Below are 25811 nucleotides of genomic sequence, written 5' to 3'. Positions count from 1 at the left end.
CAATATTCCCATTCACTAAAATGCAAATGCTATACTCTTACCTGAATCTTATCCAAGACCTAAGCATTCAAAGTAACACTCCAGTCATTCAAGCTAGCTGGTATAATGGTTCCATGTCCTTGCATACAATTCCTTGATACTATCTACTTCTGCTCAAAAATCTGTTTAAGAATACATTACCTAATGTTCTCAAATATTCATCATTTCAAAATGTCCTACTACCTCATAGATCTGAACCCCCCACCCCTCCACAATCCTTATTCAATTCCATCTAACTGGATCTCCCTTTCTCAAAGCACAAAGCGCAATAAAGATCCAAGCCATTCAGCTTTTCAGTTAACAGTGGCAGTGGCAACAGTCTATCTGTGTAATTAGGAATATTAAAAGAGACAGCTTTCTGCAACAAGGTGTCAGAAGATGCCAAATTTAGGCTTCAATTACAAAATCTCATATCACAAAAGTTCAATTCTTTGTCCAGTCACGTGGCTTGTATAGTTAGCCATACCAACAATAAAGTCACTATCAAAAACAAAAAATATATTTGAGATATAGCTGGATCATTGGTAAGAATGTAGATGCACTTTAGAAAGATAATGTGGCTATGATAATTGAACATATTGGGCACTATTGAAGAACAAATCTCTCTCCAATAAAAACAATAAATGTTTGTAAGAAAATGATGGGAATACTCAGCAGGCTAGGCAACAGATATGGAAAAAAATGCAGAGTTAATATTTCAGATTGAAGACTCCTAGTGAGAACAGGGAAAGAAATAAAATGATCTTATTTTATATTGGTGTGGAAGTGAAAGATAAGACAAAGGGGCTCGCTCCCCTGATAGTGAGGAGAGTGTCAGTGCTGAAGTAATCCATTAATAGATTTATCAGGGGAGTTACAGGGAAAGAAAATGGAAATAAAGGATTTTTTTTTTAAATTGCAAAACAGTTGTAGAAAATGCAAGAAGATCATCGTACAAATTGAGCAAATTTATACCAACACAAAAAGGGTTAGTTCTGATACAAACATTCCATGCAGTTCTGTATTGAGCTTTTCATCCCTGTGTTTTCTGTCTCTCATTGCCCTCACTTCATAACTTGTGTTTCTTTTCCCATTGTTCTTTCCAACTTAACTCATGAATATTTTGACTAAATTACTTCAATGCCTTTTCACCATGCTAACTCTAACTTTGCCAAGACATAGATAGCCCCTTTGTCCTATTCATCCTTTCCACTTCCTTTTAAACCGAAATGCTAACACCATTTCCCTTTCTACAGATGTTGGTGAACCTGCTGAAGTATTAGCCAGTATTTGCAATTTTGATTTTTGTTTACTTGTCTGATAAATCAGGTTTTTAAAGTTGTCTCCAATCAATTTTTATTGGGCACGTTCACAATAAATGGCCATCTCCATTTCCTAGAATACCTAACACTAAAAGTATTGTTCTTGATTACTGTATATCAATGTACTTTAATCTTCAATGTCATCTGAAACTATGACTGTAATTACAACTGAGTGTTAAGAAAGGAATAAAGCACACTTCATAAAGCAGATGCAACAAATGTGACGTTGTTTCAATCAGCCTCCTGATTCTATGCAAATTGTATTTCACACCTTAATATCTGGATAACATTAACTTTTCCACTGTTTATAAAATCTCACTTGCTTTCAGGCATGGCAATAAAGCAGATGATTTCAACTAGGTCACAGGATACAATAAAATTCTTATTTCAAGAGCCTAGGAAAATGGCACTATTTCCTTTGGGTGATGGAAGCCTACATCAAATTATTAAGAGCTATGACATTCTTCATAATAAAAAAAAATTAACTGGGATAGTAGTCATCATCATCAATCATCAGGTGCCATGCCCAGTTTGAGCTTTGACTGCCATGGCTCACACACTCCTGTTTCGGGTCAAGTGGATCAATTCATTGGTATTCCTTTCCAGTTCTCCAGCTGTTGTCTCCATCATCATTTGTCTTTGCCTTCCTCTTACTTTCTTCCCTTCAATCTTTCCCACAATTACCGAGCATTCTAACTCCCCTTTCCCAGTCACATGTCCAATGAAGTTCCATTGCCTTTTCATGATCTCATACACTATTTCTCTTTTTGTGCTTGCTCAGTTTATGACATCCTCATTAGATATTCGTTTCGTCCATGATATTCTTTGCATCCTCCTCAAAAACCACATCTCTGCTGCGTCAATTCGTTTCCTCATGTTACTAGATATTGTCCAACATTCTGATACCGGATAAAAGTAACATTTCAGTACTCTGAGGTGGGTTGTCATGCCCAATTTAGTGTTGGTCAGTATACTTTTCATTCTTGTAAAGGTGTCTTTTGTCATCCTTCTTCTTATTCTTCTTTTGATGTCCATGTTGCACTTGCCATCTGATGTTACCCAGCTTCCTAAGTAGCAAAAATTCTGTACTTGTTTTATGTCTTCCCCGTTTATTCTCAGCCTGCAGATAGGATTCTCCTTCTTTTTGAATATCACCATACATTGTCTTTTTGCAATTGATAGATAGACCCATTTTTGCACTTTCCTCAACAACTGTATCAATTAAATTTTGTAGTTCTTCCTCCATACTTGAAATTAACACAGTGTCATCAGCATATCTGAAATTATTGATGTTTTCACCACCAACTTTGATTCCCAGGATAGTAGTACAAATCCATTATTTGAAACATTGATAAAATATTTTAAGCTAGTTCAAACAAGAACTATAATTATTTGTACTTGAGCTATCTGCCTCACATTTGAATTATTTAAAAGTGCATTGTTTGCTATATATACAAATTCAACAGTCAATAATTCCATAATAAGTTCCTTCTCAAGCAATAATAAATAGTTTTAACAAAGTACTGGCTTACAAAAGTACTGGCTTTGCAAAGCCCAATAAAAGATAAAATTTGTCATGAAGCAATTCAATTAGCTACTTTAAATTGTGTTTGAAAAATTTAAAAAGCTCCTTCATAGAGTGGTTATTTGATGTTATTTTGACTAATACAATTGAAAATTGTATCAAATTGCTTTTACTGTGGATTTATCCTATCAATTTATAAATAAATGAAATTTCAAGTTAAAGAGTGAGTAGGTAAAAACTACTAGTGAATGGCTTAAAACAAGCATATGGTGCATCAATCGTGGGATTGAGTTTAGGAGCCAAGAAGTAATGTTGCAGCTATATAGGACCCTGGTTAGAACCCACTTGGAGTACTGTGCTCAGTTCTGGTTGCCTCACTACAGGAAGAATGTGGAAACCATACAAAGGATGCAGAAGAGATTTACAAGGATGTTGCCTGGATTGGGGAGCATGCCTTATGAGAATAGGTTGAGTGAACTTGGCCTTTTTCCGTTGGAGCAACGGAGGATGAGAGGTGACCTGATAGAGCTGTATAAGATGATGAGAGGCATTGATTATGTGGATAGCCAGAGGCTTTTTCCCAGGGCAGAAATGGCTAGCACAAGAGGGCACCGTTTTAAGGTGCTTGGAAGTAGTTACAGAGGAGATATGAGGAAATCTGCAGATGCTGGAAATTCAAACAACAACACACACAAAATGCTGGTGGAACACAGCAAGCCAGGCAGCATCTATAAGGAGAAGCACTGTTGACGTTTTGGGCCGAGACCCTTCGTCAGACCCTTCTGTCATCAAACACAATACAATTTGTCTTCTGTCCAGCAAACACTGGGGAGAGAGGCAGCACTGACTTCAGCTTGGATACTGTGCCACACCACTTCTGGTGGAATGCACCGACTCCGATACCTCTCCCCTGGGTGGCTGTAAGCAGGCGACATGCAGCTTGAGGCCTACCTAGTCTTTCACCCTGCATCAGTGAATCAGATGTGCAGCATTGTCCAAGGTCTTGCGATCACAAGATGATCACTCACTGTTAGACTGCATACTGCCTTCACGCACTGAGACATCTCTGATGCAGGCAGCAGCATGATCCACACCAAATCCAGATCCTTCACTTTCTCCACCAACCAGCACTTACTGATGGGGTAAACGTGCAGTTCTTAATGTCCGGAAGGGTCTTGTGATCATAAAAAACATTTAAAAAGGACATTAACACCTTTGGTTGAGCGTGTAGAAGATGCTGCGATTGAACATGCCACCACCTAACTGGAACATGTATTTTCTGCACCTGCTCGTTAAATTTCATGTAGTTAAGCACGAGTTTTGTTTTACTTTTTGAACCAGGTATAATTACTGGAAATGTCTATTTCAAACTGGATTGTTAAATGCACAAATCCACTTCCTGTTTGCATTACACCGAAAACCCATCCTGTAACCTGAAAGTGGTATGAACATAGAGGTATCAACTTCACTGGACCTTTTACACATAACAGCAAGTTTTCACACATATATAGTTGCTGCCAAAGACCCTAAAGGAAACAGACCTTAAGCACAAACTTAAGATTCACCACCTCCCACTTATAACAAAAACTATATCAAGGCACTTTGCAGGATTGTCACAAGCAATAAATGATATTGAGGTACTTGTGATGTTTACTTTTGTTATCCCATGAAAGTGGAGGGGGGGAGGGGAAAGACTACAAGCTAGAAGATGAGTGAAGCCAGGTTTTGTGGGGGGGGGGGTGTTAATGATGATAGGTGGAAAGGGCTGGAGAAGAAGGGATCTGACAGGAGAGGGCGGACTACTGGAGAAGGGAAGGAGAATCATTAGAGGGAGGTGATAGGCAAGAGAGGCAAAGCAGTATGGGGGGGGGGGGGTTCAGTGTGGGGAACTGAAGAGGAAAGGGAAAAAAGTTCCTGGAAGCTGGAGAAATCGATATTCATGCTATCAGGTTGGAGGCTACTTAGATAGAATATGTGGTGTTGCTCCTCCAACTTAAGGGTGGTTTCACTTCAGCAGAAGAGGTGGCTATGGACTGACACGTCAAATAGGAGTGGGGATTGGACTTAAAATGGTTAGCCACTGGGAAATCTTGCTTTTGCAGGTGGAACAAAGGCGCTTGACAGTAACACCTGTAACTACAATTTGGTTAACACAAACTTTCTTCTAAAATATCCTGACAGCCACTGTCAGAAAACAAACACCTCCTGTCAAAGTCATTTATATAAAGGCAACTGAACACATTTGTAAGACTCAGATATTTAAAATAGTTTAAAATAATTATAACATTTAGTAAAAGGTTAACAATCTATAGTTCTTCTTAATCCTAATCTATTTTGGTCAAAGATGGAAAGTTTGAAGGCGCATTCTTAAGGAAAGATATACTAATGTGGAGAGATCGAGAAAAAATTTCAGAACTTAAGTGCTGACAGCTGAATGGTGAGGCAATTAAGTATGGGGGCATGCAAGAATACAGAAATAAAAGAGCCGAGACATATGAAGTGGGACTGTAAGAAATTTTAGGAAAGGGAAGGCGAAGACCATCGACAGATTTGGAAACATCAGTGAAGTATATAATTTGGGGGAAAAAAGGTTTCACTAATCAAAGAGCTAAAGCACCATGTACAGCATCTATTTATGTTGAAAAAGGGTTGTTACAATAAAGTCAGCCATGTTCTTATTGAGAGGCATAACAGACTTGGTGCCTCATCCTGTTTCTAATCTGTGTACTCATAAAATAAAACGACTATTGTTTTGAATCAACTGAATCCGTGACATAACGTAGCAAATAAAAAAGTAAAAATAACTAAATTGCAAAAACAATTTCATCTACATTTCAGACCCCAGTGAACATAGCTGTGCATTCAGTTTCACACAGCATTATTGTTCTTCTTCTACACACAAAACCAAAAACACCAGTACTACTCAATTTGCTGTGTTGCTTTGAATTAATGACATAAAATAAATTTTCATTTAAATAGGAACTATATAATGCAGTGTTACACATGGATTCAGAAGTAATTTGAAACAGCTGTAAATATTCAAAAAAAACTGATGATATTGGAAACAAAAATACACTCAGTGTATCAGGTAAACATTTAGCACTGATTATTTAGGGCCTTGATGGAATTATATCTGAAATATAGTTTTAGATCTAGAATTCTTCATCAGTATTAATGCAAAGTTGAAACACCTCTAAATTAGACAGATTCATCCTTTACAGCATTCGTCTACCCTTTCCTCTTTGAAAATTTCTGTGTAGTCTCTTTCTTCCTATTATCATGACCTATATGTTAAAGCAAAGACAAAAGCTCACATTCTGAAAAAGAAACACATTAGAACTACTTTCATAGTCAAATACACTGGATTTACAGATCATCCAATTCTATTATCCATTAACCTCAACATACAAAGCTAGCTAAAAAAACTGAAACCTACAGGATAAAATATGTTTAGGTGCCAATAAGATACTGATGGAAAATATGAGGAAAATGTGAAATTCTCTAACAATTTACGCATGGGCCAGATGTGCTTATTAAGTGTGTCTTCTTGAATGGGATTATAATATCAACTATCAATTATTTGAAGCTCACATTTCAAGAGGTGACTATATCTCAAAAGTGCTAAAAGGCTTCATTCCATCTGGCAGATGAGACATCTGTATCACTACTCTAGTCTCTAGACCAGCATGTCTTTATAAAACCTATAAGCTGTAATGAAAATTCTCCCTTTATGCCAAACCCATTAAGCAGCCATTCCCCTAGGTAAAGATTGGGTTCTACTGTCTCAAGAGAAATTTGTAAATTGGGTTCTATGGTTTCAACAGAAGCAATGAAGATTTGCAATCAAAAGTCAAGTTATTTTCAGTTCATCTATCTGACCTTTAATTTTTAATTACAATAACTGCAACTGTTTTGATATACCACTTAATAAGAACGCATTTCCAATCAGTTGTTATACAATGTTTAGTGCACTATTCTTATTAATCATTTCTAATATTTTAAAAACCTGTCATTTTACACGAGAGATAATTTAGCAAACACAGAATCTGATACTTTATAAAGGGATTAGGTTGTGAAAGAAATCTTGTCAGTTGCTCCATACTTAATTATCATGACAATAAACAGTGAACCAATTTCACATTAAATACTAAAATGAAAGAGTGTCCAAATCTCTCTTCTTGATATATTTATCTTTATAAAAACAAAAACTCAGAAATAACTTTTTGATTTGAACAACAAAACAGTGTACCATTGGAATGCAAACAAAGTATTACTAAGATGATATAAATTTATATTTCAACCACATTGAGGGGAAATTATCTTCCAGGCAGATGTCCACAATATGCAACATAAACACAAAGAAAATCCAGATCAGGATAGTCATGCAATTAAAGACTTATCACAGTAGTACACTACATAGAAAGGCACCTCAGCTGTTCACCAAGCTGATAAAAACAAGCTGCTGCTTACCGGCACAGCACAGCAGGACTTGGAACACATTTCACAAGCTGATTTATTGTATCAATGCCCATCAATATACATTAAAGTGACAAAATAGAAAATTGAATGACAATGCGCTGGGTTACTGCAAAGATTCAGCATGTGCCATCAACTTTCTGCACTGTTATACAAATGTGGAATTATTCCTGGTTGCTGAGGATTTCCCATTAGCACACTGCACAGGAGTTTGCTAAGATTCCATTGCACCAAGTGCTAAAGAACTTGCCCTCCAAAATTCAAAAAGACTGAAGTTTATTTTGGACAATGTTGACAGTTGGCACATTAACAGGTATGGATTTCTTTGTCAGTCAGAAGTTTCCAGAGGAATTTCATTAATGGTGCTTTTTCTAGTCAGCTAACATCATCAGATTACATTATTAGTGATCCTGTTGCCACACTGCCTCACTTGCCCTTTCAGACCTTATCTGGCCTATTTCAACCATGAAATTGCTGACTACCTAACATCCCTTCCAGATCCCATGTCAGTATCCTTGGTTCTATATTTCTCTGGCACATCTATTACCAACATCCATCATTGAAAACCATTCATGACCCTTCAAACTTACAAATTTCCAGTCCATCTGCAACTTTTTAAAAAAAATTTCCTACCAGGTTATTGAAAAGCCACTGCCTTCCAAATCCCAATGACGTTCTCAAAGAGTCATTTGTAACTGATTATGACAAAAGAAATTGAGTGTCACCTGTCTCCAAGCTCTGACATGATAAACCACATCAACCTGGTTGAATTTATGTTTTTCAGAGAATTGTCTGCAATGGCTCCTATCATGACACATCTTCACCTCGTACGTTACCCCTCCATATCAAAAGGATCTTTTTTTTGCCAATACCTTTTCTTCATTTAGTTCTACTGTCAGTGACAAAATGCAGAAACAGTCAAGTTTTTCCACCCATATGACAATAATATCCAATTCAACTGAAATACATAAAATCAAGAGTGACTTAGATAATTTGGATAGGGTTTCTCCCCAGGATAGGGAAGCCTAAAATTAGAGACCATAGATTGAAGGTGAGGGGAAATATTTAAACAAGATCCAAAAAGCAACTCTTCTCAGAAGGTAGTGGTGCATGGACCAAGCCACCAGAAGAAGCTGTAGAGACAGGTACAATTATGACAATATTTAAAAGGTACATGGATAGAAAAAGCCCAGAGGAACATGGGCCAAACACAAGCAAATCGGCTGGACACATTGGACGAAGTGGGCAGAAGGATTTGTTTCCATGCTGCATAGCCCTATGACTCCATGTCTCTGTTGTTCGTCCAACATTCATTATTGGGGCCTGGTTAAAATACAAGTGTTAGTATTAGGGAAAAAACCCAGGCCAACTCTTCATAATCTTGAGTACACAAAAATTCCACGTACAAAGTCTTAGTATCCTTATCCAGTTCCATCTCCTCCTCACAGCAGCATCACCTAGCACATCAATGTTTCAACTGATCAGAGGCTAAAAGGAGGATAAGCTAGCATTGACAGAAAAAAGGGGGAACATCAAATAAATGGTTAGATAAGTTCTATTCAGTAAAAGGATCGACATAGCAATCCTGTCTCTTTCTTCCTCCTCCCATCCCCAAAGGAAAAAACACAAAGCAACACTTTCATTTTGATTGCTGGGTATTGTAATCACAAAATATTACTATCTTTATTTCACAAAACACTATCATAGAGGAACAGACCATGCCTGATGTCAACTGTTAACTTCAGTTTTACCAGAAGAGGGGAAAACTTCTTACCTTCAGCAACAATCCAGCCTTTCTGACCAAAATGGAGATAACGTAATTCAATGTATTAATAAATATTGCCAAATTATTTAAAGCACGCAATTCCCAAATGCAGCAAACCAGCACAACAGCATACTGGGAATACTTTCACCAGAAGATTGCAGCAATTCAGAAAGGCAACTTACGACCACTTTGTTAAAAGGTAGTTAAGTATGAGTCAGAAAGGCTGGTCTTACTAGCAACTCCCTAACATTGAAAAATATTAAAATAAACTACAGCTATGAGTGACGAGAGTGATAGTGGTACGTCTAGCAAATAATTAAGTCTCCCCACTTCCTGGGCTCTTCCATGATCTGCAAGGCAAAAGTAGTAATGTGAGGGAAAAATCTCTAATTGGAGAAGTATGGCTTCAATAACTTGCAAGCAGCTCTAACCCATCCAAGACAAACAACTGGCCTGATTAGCATCACATTGAGCATGCCAAATATTCATTTCTTTTATCACTGCTGCTTCATTATAGTGTATACTAACTGTAAAACATACTTCAGCTACTCGTTGTGGTTTCTCTAGATGCAACCTCTACCACCTAACAAAGTACATAGAGCAGTCTCATGAGTTCACAAGCAGACAACCTTCCACATTACATAATCCTCCTTGGAAATACATCACTAATCCTCCATTTTCAAACCATTAGCCCCAGTGATCTCACAACATTTATAAAGTTCAAGGTGATTCAGCCTACCATTTTCAAACATAACTTATGAATGTGCATAAATACTGATGTCAACAGAAATTAAAACAATGCATAAATAGAAAGAAAGCTATAACTGACATAAGGATGATGATACGATTGGGGTATACAGCTTAATTCACTGCCCAGTGGGGGGGGGGGGAGGGGGGGGGTTCATTGCTTGCTGCCACTTAGGCTCAGGAGGGAGGGGAGCTGGGGGAACGACTTTATGGTTCTAATATTTAACTGTCATTCATTCTTTGGGGGCACTCCTCTTTTTTTTGTGGATGGTTGCGAAGAAAAAGCATCTCAGGATGTATATTGGATACATTTTTCTGACATTAAATGTACCTCTGAAACCTTTGAATTATTTTTAAACTGCAAAATCCAGCAAACTGAAGAGGATTATGTTAGATAAATGTGTTGGCCTACATAATTGTTTTAATGATGAACATTGTTATTAAAACAAAATCCAAAATTAAGTTAAAGAATAGGATTGGCTTAAAATTTAAAATAGGCAGTAAGATTTCACTAGATGTAAATATATTATATTCTCTCTCTCTCTACATACACACACACACACACACACACTTTGAGATCAGTAAGTCCACCAAAAACAAAAACTAGAGAATATGTGCAGATGCTGAAAATCAAAGTAATACACACAAAATGCTGGAGAAACTCAACAGGTCAGGCAGAATTTGCCGAAAAGAGTCAACGTTTTGGGCTGAGATCCTTCATGAGGACTGAAAAAAAAACAGCTGAGAAGAGAGTTCTGTGTGCAAAACAAAAACTCTTTATTTTCCCCTTAGAAGATAGGCCAAGAATGAGCCTTGTAATTACATGGAACCTTACAGGACTTCAGTAAATCCCAAAGAACTTTGAAGTGTAATAATATAATGCAGGAAGCTTGGAACCCAAATTGTTTAGATGAATGACATAAGCATGCAACAGGATAACCTCAACACAAGTCCATCTTGATTTGATGATAAATATTGTACTCTAATACTGCCAAAGGATATTTTATACCAACCCAAGACGTTGGTATGGGACCTTGGTTTTATGATTTATGAGAACAAAGGAAATGGTAGACTAGGCCACTTGGTCCTGCAAGCCTATACCATTATATTTTTTCTACCAATGTCTCATTTTTGCACATTATATCTAATTTTCCATGTTAGTGATCACTCTACAGCTGCCTAAAGCTTCATTGCATCCTCCTCATAGCTTATCTAGCAAAATACTTGTACTAGCTGCAAACTTGGATACATTACACTTGATCCCATCAAATTATTACAAATGAGTTCCGACACTCATCCCTGCATCTCACACCAAGATCTTCCTGCTCCCTGCTTTCTGCTACAGCCATCAGTATATCACTCAGAGTCTGCACTTTTGTTTTTAAATAATCTCACATGGTACCTTACCTAAAGCTTTTTGAAAGTCCAAATACAAAATTAACTGGCTCACTCTCATTATTGTCATTATAGCCTCAAAGCTTCAACAATTAGTCAAAAATATGAATTTCCCTTTCAGAAATGCAATATTACTATTTCCCCAAGTGCTTTTTGCCAATACTGATTCCTCTATAGGTAGTCCCTGAGTTATGAACATCCAACTTACGGACAACTCATACTTACAAACTGAGGAAGGAGAACACCGTCCGCCATTTTAAGTCGGATCGTGATGCTGTCTGACATTTTAAGTCATTGCCATTGACACTGTGTTGAGTGTGTAACTTCGTATTTGGCTTAAATTTTTCTTAGCAAGATTCACCCTGACTTTTCTGGTCGGCTGGTGGTGTAGTGAGATCAGTGCCAGGTTTGAGAACGGAGGTTCCTGAGTTCGATCCAGTGACAGATCGCTCTCCATTCATGCCGGGTTGATGTTGAACTCACAACTCCACCTCATAAAAAAAAACACCACCACCTCCAGTTTAAATTCCCACACGGAATATTGTGGAGGATCAAATACCCAATACCAGCACAGCCCTCACTTGTCCCATTTAACCTGTCTCAGTGCAGTGCACTTTAGGACCTGGGGAATTCAGTGCGATGGTTCTTGGGACCCAGCGGAGCTTGGGAGCTAGCAAAGCTCGGGACCCACCGCCCGCAGTGTTTCTGTTCCATTGACAGGAAGCGATCGCGATTGAAAATAAAGTGGAAATAATAAAGCGTTTGGAAAGAAGTGAAACGTCATCGGTCATTGGAAAAGCGTTAGGCTACAGTCGGTCAATGATCGGAACAATTTTAAAGGATACAGTGAGAATAATGGAGCATGTGGAAGTTCCTGCCCTGATGAAAGCTATAATTATTACTAAGCAACACAGTGGTTTAATTATTGGAATACATACGTTTCTTAAGTGTTTTATATGCATAGAAAGGTAAAATATATACTATATATTACAACAAACATTTGACTAAGTGACGCTAAATAATACCGGATGTACTTGTTCCGACTTATGTACAAATCCGACTTAAAGATGGACTCAGGAACGGAACTCGTTCGTAACCCAGGGACTGCCTGTATTTACTTAGTTTCTCTTTTCTTCCTTTATTTTATAAAAGGATTACATCTACTACTTCTAATCTGTGTGAACTGTTCTAGACTCTATGGAATTTAAGAATGTCAAGAGCATCCAACATCTCCAGTCACTTCATTTGAAATCATAAAATGCAGTTCATTGATTTATTACTTTTGGTCCCATTCATTTCCTCAATTTACATTATTAATGACACTCATATGCCAAAACATAAGCCTCTGACAATGGTCCCCCATAATGAACTGAACTCAAGCTTCAGCAATGGACTAACATAATCAAAGAGATCATTTTCTCTGGCTGGCAAGGCTAGAGTTACAGCATATGGACTCATGATGGTGTCTGCAGAATAGTACCCCAAAAAAATTTTTATGGAGGAATCTATTTCCATAACAGTAGATTCTCAGTCTTCAAACACACTGAAGATGTTACTTTAGCAAAATCAAGTCATCATAGGAGGATTGCAAAACGTTGGAATTCAAGATAGGTGGATCAGCTAATAGCCGAGAAGGCCTACAGACACATGATCTGCTCTCAATTTGACTACGCCATTGAAGAATTAGTCTAAACTTAATGCTTAAATTTATGAAATGACACAATAAACTCAATCACCTTTGGAGGAAATAACCAACAAGTCTGAAATCCCAATGGTCTGCCTCATCAGGTCACGATCACTATGCATGCTTCCCACTTGCTTGTGACCCAGTTTATGTGCTCTATTCTGGCTTGGTCACTGGGAGATTTATTATAATACTATGTAATGGTATTAAAAAGTCAATTATTAAATGTATATTGGATACAATATCCAATAGTTTGGAAAATCTGCTACTCTAGCGCTACCAAATCCTGAGCAAACTGGATTATTGGAGTCAATTTGTAATACAAAAGGATTTACATACCTTGATACAGATTGCAGGATGAGGCATGATCATTTGCATAAAAAGAAAATTTATAAAATATAATGCCTTATTAAAAACAAAATCTAAAAAATCTAAAAATGTAGCATTGAAAAATCTTTTAACCATTGTTTACAAATTGATAGACCAAGCACTAAAAATATTATATTAATGCAATTTGAAAGGTTGTTACAACCCAAGAAGGATTTGAGACTTGAAAAGGTTTAACAACCTTTTGGGGCCCATCAAAAAGAAATCAAATGACAAGGTGATGAAGCTGATGATAGAACACCCAGCTTCTGCCCATACAATTACATGCAAATTCTAAGGATAAGGATGTACAGGTGGAAGGTGACAAAAATCAATAATTAATATGAAAGACATATTTAAATCCAAGCCCAGACTTCATTCTCTAAATCCAAGCACATGATAGCAGTTTTTTTGATGATTAGAAAATGGTGACTACTTTATTCATACACCTGCTTGTTAGTACAAATATCTAAGCAGTCAATCATGTGGCAGCAATTCAACGCATAAAAGCATGCAGACATGGTCCACATGGCCTGGCGTTGAAATACTGATGCCCTTTAATGGAAAAGCCTACATGAAGTAGTGGATACAGCCCAGTCCATACCAGGTAAAGTCCTTTCCATCATTGAGCACATCTACGAAGAGCAGTCTTGCAGGAAAGCAACATCCATTAATAAGAACCCATTATCCAGGTCGTGCACTCTTCTTGCTGCTGCCCTTAGGAAGGTACAGAAGCATCAGGGTTCAGATCACTAGACTCAGGAGCAGTGCATGCACTTCAATGCAAGAAGCATCAAGAACAAAGGAGATGAACCGAGAGCATGGATACATACATGGAATTATGATGTAGTGGCCATTACAGAGACTTGGCTGGCACCAGGGCAGGAATGGATTCTCAATATTAGAACCATAGAACATTACAGCACAGAAACTTGGTTGTGCCAAACCATTTTTCTGCCTAGTCCCACTGACCTGCACCTGGGTCATATCCCTCCAAACCCCTCTCATCCATATACTTGTACAAGTTTTCTTAAATGTCAAAAGTGAGCCCGCATCTGGCAGCACATTCCAAACTCCCACCACTCTCTGTGTGAAGAAACCCCTCCCTAATGTTCCCTTTAAACTTTTCCCCCCTTCACCCTTAACCCATGACCTCTGGTTTTTTTCTCCCGTAGCCTCAGTGGAAAAAGCCTGCTTGCATTCACTCTATCTATACCCATCATAATTTTATACACCTCTATCAAATCACACCTCATTCTCCTATGCTCCAGGGAATAAAGTCCTCACCTATTCAACCTTTCTCTGTAACTCAGTTTCTCAAGTCCCGGCAACATCCTTGTAAACCTCCTCTGCACTCTTTCAACCTTATTAATATCCTTCCTGTAATTAGGTGACCAAAACTGCTCACAATACTCCAAATTCGGTCTCACTAATGTCTTATACAACCTCACCATTACATTCCAACTCTTATACTCAATACTTTGATTTATAAAGGCCAATGTACCAAAAGCTCTCTTTACGACCCTATCCACCTGTGACATCACTTTTAGGGAATTATGTATCCCCCTCTGCTCTTCTGCACTTCTCAGTGTCCTACCATTTACCTTGTATGTTCTATCTTGGTTTGTCCTTCCAAAGTGCAATACCTCACACTTGTCCACATTAAACTCCATCTGCCATTTTTCAGCCCATTCCTCCAGCTGGACCAAATCCCTCTGCAAGCTTTGAAAACCTTTCTCACTGTCCACTACACCTCCAATCTCATCAGCAAATTTGCTGATCCAATTTGCCACATTATCATCCAGATCACTGAGATAGACAAATAACAATGGACCCAGCACTGATCCCTATGGCACACCACAAGTCACAGGCCTCCACTCAAAGTAGCAATCCTCCACTACCACTCTCTGGCTTCTTCCATTGAGCCAATGTCTAATCGAATTTACTACCTCTCCATGTCTACCTAGCAACTGATCTTCCTAACTAACCTCCCATGCGGCACTTTGTCAAAGGCCTTATTGAAGTCCATGTATACAACATCCATTGCCTTCCCTTCATCCACTTTCCTGGTAACCTCCTTGAAAAACTCTAATAGATTAGTTAAACATGACCTACCATACACAAAGCCATGCTGCCTTTTTCTAATAAGTCCCTGTCTATCCAACTACTTGTAGATCCTATCTCTTAGTATTCCTTCCAATAATTTACCTACTACTGATGTCAAACTTACCAGCTTATAATTTCCTGGCTTACTTTTTGAGCCTTTTTTAAACAACAGAACTACATGAGCTAACCTCCAATCCTCTGGCACCTGACCCAGGGATATCGACATTTAAAATATTTCTGCCAGGGCCCCTGCAATTTCAACACTAGTCTCCTTCAAGGTCCGAGGGAATACTCTGTCAGGTCCTGGGGATTTATGTACTCTGATTTGCCTCAAGACAGCAAGCACCTCTTCCTCTTTAATCTGTATAAGTTCCATGACCTCCCTACTTATTTGCCTTGTTTCCATAGACTCCATTAGTAAATACAGATGCAAAAAACCCATTTAATATCTCTCCCATTTCTTTTGGTTCCATACATAGCCGAACACTCTGATCTTCAAGAGGACCAATTTTATCCCTTACTATCCTTTTGCTCTTAACATACTTGTAGAAGCTCTTAGGATTATCCTTCACCCTGATTGCCAAAGCAACCTCATGTCTTTTTATAGCCCTCCTGATTTCTTTAAGTATTTCCTTACTCTTTTTATACTCCTCAAGCATCTCATTTCCCCCGTTGCCTATACATGTTATACATCTCTCTCTTCTTCTTTATCACTTCTTTATCAATTCTTGTTCATTTTGCCTTTAACAGAACCAAGGTTCCTTATTCTTACTCATTTTATCTTTAATATTCCTAGATTTCAGTGCTTTAAGAGGGATGGGGAGGGAGGGGAGGAGGGGTGGCATTACTGGTCAGGGATACTATTACAGCTACAGAAAGGGTGGGTAATGTAGCAGGATCCTCTTTTGAGTCAGTATGGGTAGAAGTCAGGAACAAGAAGGGAGCAGTTACTCTACTGGTAGTATTCCGGAAGCCCCCTGGTAGCAGCAGAGATACCGAGGAGCAGATTGGGAGGCAGATTTTGGAAAAGTGCAAAAATAACAGGGTTGTTATCATGGGTGACTTTAACTTCCATAATATTGATTGGCACCTGATTAGTTCCAATGGTTTAGACGGGGTAGAGTTTGTTAAGTGTGTTCAATACGGATTCCTTTCACAGTACGTTGACAGGCCGACTAGGGGAAATGCCATACTAGATCTATTGTAAAGTAACAAATCGGGTCAGGTCACAGATCTCTCAGTGGGTGAGCATCTGGGGGACAGTGACCACTGCTCCCTGGCCTTTAACCTTATCATGGAAAAGGATAGAATCAAAGAGAACAGGAAATTTTTTAATTGGGGAAGGGCAAATTATGAGGATGATGTTTTTGCAGGGAAATGTACTATGGACATATGGTCAATATTTAGGGATATCTTGCAGGATGTTAGGGATAAATTTGTCCCAGTGAGGAAGATAAAGAATGGTAGGGTGAAGGAACCATGGCTGACAAGTGAGTTGGAGAATCTAGTCAGGTGGAAGAAGGCAGCATATATAAGGTTTCGGAAGCAAGGATCAGATAAGTCTATTGATGAATATAGGGTATCAAGAAAGGAGCTTAAGAAGGGGCTGAGGAGAGCAAGAAGGGGGCATGAGAAAGCCTTGGTGTGTAGGGTAAAGGAAAACCCCAAAGCATTCTTCAATTGTGTGAAGAACAAAAAGCTGCCAGGAGTGAAGATAGAACTGATTAGAGATAAAGGTGGGAAGATGTGCCTGGAGGCTGTGAAAGTCAGAGAGGTCCTCAATGAATACTTCTCTTTGGTATTCACTAATGAGAGGAAACTTGATGAAGGTGAAGACAATATGAGTGAAGTTAATATTCTGGAGCATGTTGATATTAAGGGAGAGGAGGTGTTGGAGTTGTTAAAATACATTAGGACGGATAAGTCCCCGGGGCCTGATGGAATATTCCCCAGGCTGCTCCACGAGGCGAGGGAAGAGATTGCTGAGCCTCTGGCTAGGATCTTAATGTCCTCGTTATTCACATGAATGGTACCGGAGGATTGGAGGAAGCCGAATGTTGTCCCCTTGTTCAAAAAAGTTAGTAGGGATAGTCCAGGTAATTATAGACCAGTGAGCCTTACTTCTGTGGTGGGAAAGCTGTTGGAAAAGATTCTTAGAGATAGAATCTATGGGCATTTAGAGAATCATGGTCTGATCAGGGACAGTCAGCATGGCTTTGTGAAGGGCAGATTGTGTCTAACAAGCCTGACAGAATTCTTTGAGGAGGTGACCTGGCATATCGATGAGGTTAATACAGTGGATGTGATCTACATGGATTTTAGTAAGGCATTTGACAAGGTACCACATGATAGGCGTATTCAGAAAGTCAGAAGGCATGGGATCCAGGGAAGTTTGGCCAGGTGGATTCAGAATTGGCTTGCCTGCAGAAAGCAGAGGGTCGTGGTGGAGGGAGTACATTCAGATTGGAGGGTTGTGACTAATAGTGTCCCACAAGGATCGGTTCTGGGACCATTATTTTTTGTGATTTTTATTAACAACCTGGATGTGGGAGTAGAAGGGTGGGTTGGCAAGTTTGCAGAAGACACAAAGGTTGGTGGTGTTATGGATCGTGTGGAGGATTGTCGAAGATTGCAGAGAGATATCGATAGGATGCAGAAGTGGGCTGAGAAGTGGCAGATGAAGTTCAACCCAGAGAAGTGTGAGGTGGTACACTTTGGAAGGACAAACTCCAAGGCAGAGTACAAAGTAAATGACAGGATATTTGGAGGTGTGGAGGAGCAGAAGGATCTGGGGGTACATGTCCACAGATCCCTGTAAGTTGCCTCACAGGTTGATAAGCTTTCTTAACTACCCTATGAGTGTTAGCTTTCATAAGTTGAGGGATAGAGTTTAAGAGTTGCGGGGTAATGATGCAGCTCTGTAAAACTCTGGTTAGGCCATACTTAAGAGTACTGTGTCCAGTTCTGGTCGCCTCACTATAGGAAGGATGTGAAAGCATTGGAAAGGGTACAAAGGAGATTTACCAGGATGCTGCCTGGTTTTGAGAGTATGTATTATGATCAGAGATTAAGGGAGCAAGGGCTTTACTCTATGGAGAGAAGGAGGATGAGAGGAGACATGATAGAGGTATGCAAGAATATTAAGAGGAATAGATAGAGTGGACAGCCAGCACCTCTTCCCCGGGGCACCAGTGCTCAATACAAGAGGACATAGCAAGGTAAGGGGAGGAAAGTTCAAGGGAGATATTAGAGGAAGGTTTTTTACTCAGAGAGTGGTTGGTGCGTGGAATGCACTGCCTGAGTCAGTGGTGGAGGCAGACAGACTAGTGAAATTTAAGAGACTACTAGACAGGTATATGGAGGAATTTAAGGTGGGGGGGTTATATGGGAGGCAGGGTTTAAGGGTCGGCACAACATTGTGGGCCGAAGGGCCTGTACTATACTATTTTGTTCTTTATATTACCCCTCAACCATCAGGCTCTTAAAACAGAGGGGTTAGCTTCACTCCCCATCAATTAACTGTTTCTACAACCTATGGACTCACTTTCAAAGAATCTTCATCTCATGTTCGATATTTATTGCTCATTTATTATTTTTTTCTTTTGTGTTGTCTTATTATGGTTCTTGGATTTACTGAATATGCCTGAAAGAGGAACTTTGACATACAACCCTGAGATTCATTTCCTTGCAGGCATTCACTGTAAATACAAAGAAATGCCATAGAATTCATGAAAACCCCACAGACAGACAAATAACCAACTTGCAGAACACAATAACAAAAGAAAAAATAAATAACTAAATAAGCAATAAATATTGTGAACATGAGATGAAAAGTCCTTAAAAGTAAGTCCATAGGTTGTGATAACAGTTTAGTGATGGGGCGAGTAAAGTTGAGTGAAGTTAACCCCTCAAGTTCAAGAGCCCGATCTTTGAGGGGTAATAACTATTCCTAAACCTGGTGGTGTGAGCCCCGAGGCTCTTGTACCGTTTACCTGATGGTATGTGACATGCAATTGCAAGAAAAGGTTTGGGAACCCTTTACAAATACTTGGTTAGCTGAATTAATTACTCATAAAATGTGGACTGATCTTCATCTAAGCCACAATAACAGACAAACACAATCTGCCTAAACCAGGGGTCGGCAACCCGCGGCTCTTTCATCTCTGTGCTTCGGCTCCCTGTGGTTTGTTAGTTTTTGAAATGTAATTCAAAATTTGAAGATTATGGTGATCTTGTACAATCTAAAAACGTTGTGGAGACCCCATTTCCTGGCACATCCGAACCGGCTCACAATTAGCCACCGTTCCGGCTAAGGGAGATAGCCTACGGGGGTTTGTGAGTACGTGTCTTTTGGAGCATCCGCGCCCATGGGGACGGGTTGAGGGAGGCTTTAAAGCAAGGCTGTTTAGTTCGAATAAAGTTACCTTAGACTGCAGTGTCTTTATTTTAGCGCTGCGTGTAGCACACCGCTACAACGTGTTTTTTATCGCTATTAATATACATCACCACTGCCAATGCCTGACACCCGCCAGTGCGCGCTTTCTTTTAATTCCTCGATCCAAGGTAGGCTAACTATGGAGTAACCTTCAACCCAACGTCTTTTTTTCGGAGTTCAAAATGTTTTTGTTGCATGCAGAAATGTAATTTCGTTTTCTCTGCAGGAGTTCATCAATTTCATAAATGCAACACATTATAGTTTGTTTATACATAGCATAAAGGCAAAAAAAAACCGTTGTATGCAGTGTTATTTCATTTTAAATGTCAAACGGGTTTTGTGGCTCCCAGTGTTTTCTTTTCTGTGGGAAATGGGTCCATATTGGCTCTTTCAGTGGTAAACGTTGCCGACCCCTGGCCTAAACTAATAAGACAATTGTACTTCTCATCAATACTGGGTACACCATTTAAACAATCACTGTTTAGTTTCAAAAAAGTATGTGAACCTCTGGGGTAATGCCTTCTACAAAAGCTATTTGGAATCAGGTATTCCAAACAATGAGATGAGATTGGAGATATAGGTTGTAGAGTTGCCCTGCTCTATAAAAAGAAGACAAAGTCAGATTACTGACAGAGCCTGTTCTTCACAAGAAAAAGATGTTTATGCACACAAAGCCTCGATCAAGACAATTTTCAAAGGGCCTTTGAAGAAGTTTTGTAGAGATGCATGAAGCTGGAAAAGGCTACAAATGCATTTCTAAAGACCTGAGTGTTCATCAGTCCACAGTAAGATAAACTGTCTACAAATGGAGGAAATTCAGTACTGTTGCTACTCTCCCTAGGAATGGGCTTCCTGCAAAGATCACCTCAAGAGCACAACGTGCAATGCAGAAGGAGGTGATAAAGAACCTTACAGGAAACATCAAAATACCTGCAGAAAGCTCCAGAGCTTGCTAAGTCTCTGTTCATCTGTCCACTATAAGAAAAACACTGAACAAGAACAGTATTCATGGAAGGACATCACGGAGGAAACCACTGCTCTCCAAAAAAAAACTGTACATCTCAATTCTGCAAAAGACCACCTGGATGGACCACAACACTTCTGGGTCAATGTTCTGTGGACAGATGAGACAAAAGTTGAACGCATTGGCAGAAATACACAATGCTATGTTTGGAGGAAAAAGGGCAATACACACTAACACCAAAACCTCCTCCCAGCTGTGAAGTATCATGAAAAGAGCATCATGGTTTGGAGCTGCTTTGCTGCCTAAGGAACTAAGACAGCTCACAATCATTGAGGGAACAATGAATTCAAAATTGTATCAAGACATTTTATAGAAGAATGTCAGGGTATCAGTCCGTCAACTGAAGCTTAATAGAAGTTGGACGATACAATAACACAATAACCCGAAAATAACAGAATGATTTAAAAAGAAGAAAATTTGTGTTTCGTAATGGCCAAGTCAGAGCTCAGACCTTAATCCAATTGAGATGCTGTGGTAGGACCTGAAGAGGGCTGTTCATGCAGAGTATTCCAGAAATATTGACGAACTGAAACCGCTTGGTATAGAGGAATGGTCTAAAATTCCTCTTCGCCATTGTGCAAGTCTGATCCACAGCTACAGGAAATGTTTGGTGGAGGTTATCGGTGCTAAAGGAGGTTCTACCAGGTATTAAATACAAGGATTCATATACTTTTTCCAGCCTGGGCTGAGAATGATTAAACAAAATGTTCAATAAAGTCAAGAAAAATACAATTGTTTGTGTATTATTAGTTTAGGCAGATTGTGTCTGTCTAGTATTCTGACTTGGTTGAAAATCAGACCACATTTTACGAGTAATTAATGTACAAAACCATCTAACTGAAAAGGGCTCACAAATTTTTTCTTGCAACTATATGTACTTTGATAATAATTGTACTTTGAACTTCGTCCAAACATCAGAAAGGGTAAGAAAAGTGATCTAAGTAACTTTGACCGAGGAATGTTGGTGTCAGATGACGTGGTTGACTATCTCAGAAACTACTGATCTTCTGGGGTTTTCACACACAATAGTCTCTACAGTTACAGAGAATGGTACTAAAAACAAAAGAAAACATTGAGTTCAGTGGCCACAAATGCCTTGTTAATGAGAGGTCAGAGGAGAATGGTCAACACGGAACCTGGTAGCAGTCAGTGATTGAGATCCTTCCCTGCTATCATCGCTGAGATGTTCCATTCAAAGCACCACATCTGTAGCCTCAGAGAAGGGCACAGCCATTCAGCCAGTGCCCATTACCCCCTGGGCTCCTCCCAACCTGGAGATATGGGTGGGATGCTGCTCTTTGTTGTGAATTATTGCTGCTCACTACATTTTCATCTTCTCTTGCCAGAACAACACAGAACAAGTATTACAAGGTTTCACAAGGGCTGCAGGGCTCATCAAGGTATAGGGCGAAGTTAACTCCATGTTTCGTCAGTACTAAGCACATACTCTTAGCTTTTACACAAACAACTCTGAACCCAGTTTATGACTTTAGCTACTACTAAATCAAGTATACCACACCTTGCCACACTACTTCATGCTACACTACATCATGTTTTCATGGTACTATGTCCTCAACATGTGAGGGCATAATGAATATTGTGTACATCTTAATAATTCTTTCATATTTTCATTCAACATGGAAAGAGATCACTTAGGCCATTAAGCTTATTCCTGGTTCTCAGAGAAATCTATTCTTCACCCATGTCATTTAATACTCTCCCCTCAATTCTCTTACTACCCAAACTACGGGTATTTTACAGCAGGCAATTTACCTATTCATTTGAGGTGTAGGAGGAAGCAGGAATGCCCAGGGGAAATCCACATGGTCACATTGACACAGTGCAAGTTTCACAAAAACAATGCCAGAAATCAGAATGGAATCCAGGTCTTTAGAGCTATGTGACAGCTGCAGTACCTGCAACATTACTGTTTTGCATATTTATGGAATTAGAACTTAACTCAGATTCAGATGATCAAATTGAGTAAAACTGCAATTTTAAAAAACAATTCATAACTAAAACAGCAGCCAAATAATAAGACAATCAATTACAAATTCTAAAGTCATAAGTACCACTGCTTGAACTGGTTTATCTCAAATTAGTGGAGTTTGTGTTCTGACAAGCTATTAAGTACACTCCTATAAAAAAAAGAGGCTTTACTTAAATTATTTTTCTTTCCACAATCACCAAGTAAAGTGGTTGTCAAGAATGTGCTTTTTACCATCTTGCCCTCACAAAGAGTGGATGGAGCATAACAGTACACTATTACAAAATACAACAAAGAATGCTACCAAATCACATTCAGCATCAAGCTATGAAAGAAGTTTTAAGAAAGAATATCAAGGCTTATTAAAATACAGTGTTTCAGTACAACACACAAGATTATCATTTTTGACCAAATTAGATGGCATTTAATGAATTACATCTGTCCATAATAGTAAACCAAATTCCTTTCCTTCCATGATCTGAATCAAATCAAATTTGCACTAACAAAACAGCTAAGTACAAATAACAAACACCCCACAACAGTCTACTTAGAGGACAATGATTATCCAGAAATCAAGATTTAATGCATTAATGTGAAGAAATTAAAATGCTATCCAAAGAACAGCTGAAAAAAGTTGAAAAAACAAAATGTGTTGCTCATTTAGCAATTTGGCATGCTACCACTGAGGTCTTGCCCATCACCAAGTAAAATGTTCTATCTATTTACACAACTTGAAACATCTTAACATATTGTAATTTACTGCTGCAAATACACCAAGGAACTGTGAGTTTCCCAGATTAATGTACAATACTGAAATAAAATCAGGGTATACCCAACATGTCAAACAACATCTGCAAATGATGGAAACAGTTAAAATTTCATATCAATAACCTTCCATAAATGCCAAGCATCTCCATCTTAAGTATCTATTTTAGAGTAAGTGTATAAAATTTATGGATCAGATTCAAACTTATTCCAGTCAACTTGGATCTACTCACAGATATGGCTATTACAAATTATTTTCTTCCATATGATATCAACAACTGACAATATATCTTCAAAATACTCCAGAACCATCAGCACAATTTTAACATAAAGATATGCAACTTCTACAGGTTTACTTCATAGTGTTGACCTTTGTATCCAATAATCATTCTATTATTGGAAGAACATCACTTTCAAAAAGTAAGATTTTGAAACTACTGATTAAATGCCACAAGCATTCTCAGCAACTGTTTTGCCATTAACAAATATAGTAAGGATAGATATCCGTAGCTGTAAAACCACAACACAAAATACGTGACAGCAGAGAATGCAATGCTTGATTCATTATGCAAACCTGCATCAGCAATTTTCTTTAACTAAATACAACACTGCTTTCCAAAGGGGGGAAAAACAAGTCCACATTTTTAAACGAAATCGATGACCACGATAAAAAAAAGCTATCAAATATTTAGTTTTCACAATACAGATTATTTGATAATGTGGTTTTAGACATGCTTTCTTCTAAGTCCATAGCTCTGACCTAGAATTAAAGTGTTACAAATAATCGTTAATGCACGATATATAAAGTTCTAAGAGCAAATGGATTGACAGACACTGCAGGCCAGAAAACGCAAAATCGAGTACTTTCAATCCATTCAGGTTGTTTACACTCCAGTGGAGTTTTCAAATGTAGAAATAAGCAAAGAAGTGTACCTATTCCACTTGGATAAAGTGTGAAAGTGTTTATCTTGTATACTAGTAATTCAAAAATCCAAGAAAGAACTATTCTGGTGACCAAAGAGTTAATGTAAATAAATGTTTTAAATGCCAAGGTTACGCATTCAACTTCCTGCGCCAGGATTTCCACTGGCGCACACTGCAGTGCCGTGTGACCGTGCAGGGTTTCCCTTACCATTACTGTAAGCGTAGGGGGACTCGCTGGCTCCATCCTGCAAACTCTCCAGGATCTCTACCTTGCCCACATCGCTGTCGCCCACCAGCAGGAATTTCAGCAGGTAGTCGTAGGTCTTCACCGGGCTTCCTTGGCTCGCCACTGTCGTCATCCTCCGTGAGACACACAGTTTTGTGATTCATCTCACGGTCACACTGCGATCGAGCGAACACTCACGACCCCGGGGCTCCGCAACAGTCGGCGAGGCCTGCGCGGCGACAACTCGCTCAGCGCATGCGCTTCGCATAACCACCACAGATGCGCCTTAGGAAACTGCGTCGGAAAAGCTCCAGTGATTCCCTGCTGAGGCAACGCGATTCCAAACACACATATTACATATGAATGTTTTGCGCTCCTCTCATTCGCAGCTAGACGCCACCACCGGCTTTGACGGGACTCACTGACAGCTGACAGCGCCGCGAATTTTCTGCACCTCCTTTCAAGCCGAGCTCTGACTGGCTGTGGCCGGACGGGGATGACGCAATGCTGGCATCTGATTGGGCAGGTGTGGTCATGGGGGGTCTGGCCAGTCGGAGCTAGCGGTGGAGAGCGTTGCGAGTGAATGGCATGGCCATTTAATTTGCGTGGGCACCAGCCTCAGCATCTGAACGTGCGTACTCTTTTCGTGCGGAACAATCAATTTGTGCAAAAAAAAACCAAATTAATTGAAAAGGATGTAAATGTTAATGTAACATTTCTACCCCTGCGAACCCACTGGTGGTGGAGGGTGGCGCGGTAGCGTAGCTCTTTACTGTTCACTGGTGAGGGTTCAGTTCCCGCCGTTCTCTCCATGTTTCCACCCGACGCTCCCTCCGCTTTTCTCCCCAAATTCCAAAGAGGTACGGGCTATAGAGTAAGGGTTAGTTAAGTTGGGGGCATGCTGCTTTGCCCCCAGCACATCGTCAGACTGTGTTGGTCTTGATGCAAAATAACATATTTCGCTGTATGTTTGAATGATTCGATGCACCCTTAATTTAAAAAAAACGGATCTTACTTTTAGACAGGATGTATCTAAATAATTGTGG

At 39.2% G+C, this 25811-nt stretch overlaps 1 protein-coding gene across 1 annotated transcript in view; it reads right to left on the bottom strand.

Annotated features, from left to right (window-relative positions):
• The window catches only part of rab40c (RAB40c, member RAS oncogene family), an 82825-nt gene extending 57567 nt beyond the window's left edge, over positions 1-25258 (bottom strand). The window contains exon 1 of the mRNA XM_059979601.1: positions 24748-25258. Within this exon, the coding sequence (XP_059835584.1) occupies positions 24748-24898 (151 nt within the window). The 5' untranslated portion in view covers positions 24899-25258. The remainder of the gene's footprint in view (positions 1-24747) is intronic.
• Between the last annotated feature and the right edge of the window lie 553 nt (positions 25259-25811).

Source organism: Hypanus sabinus, chromosome 9 (assembly GCF_030144855.1).
Source record: "Hypanus sabinus isolate sHypSab1 chromosome 9, sHypSab1.hap1, whole genome shotgun sequence".
Classification (NCBI taxonomy): domain Eukaryota; kingdom Metazoa; phylum Chordata; class Chondrichthyes; order Myliobatiformes; family Dasyatidae; genus Hypanus; species Hypanus sabinus.
Note: the sequence above shows the minus strand (reverse complement) of the source record. Positions and strands in the feature narration are given on the sequence as shown.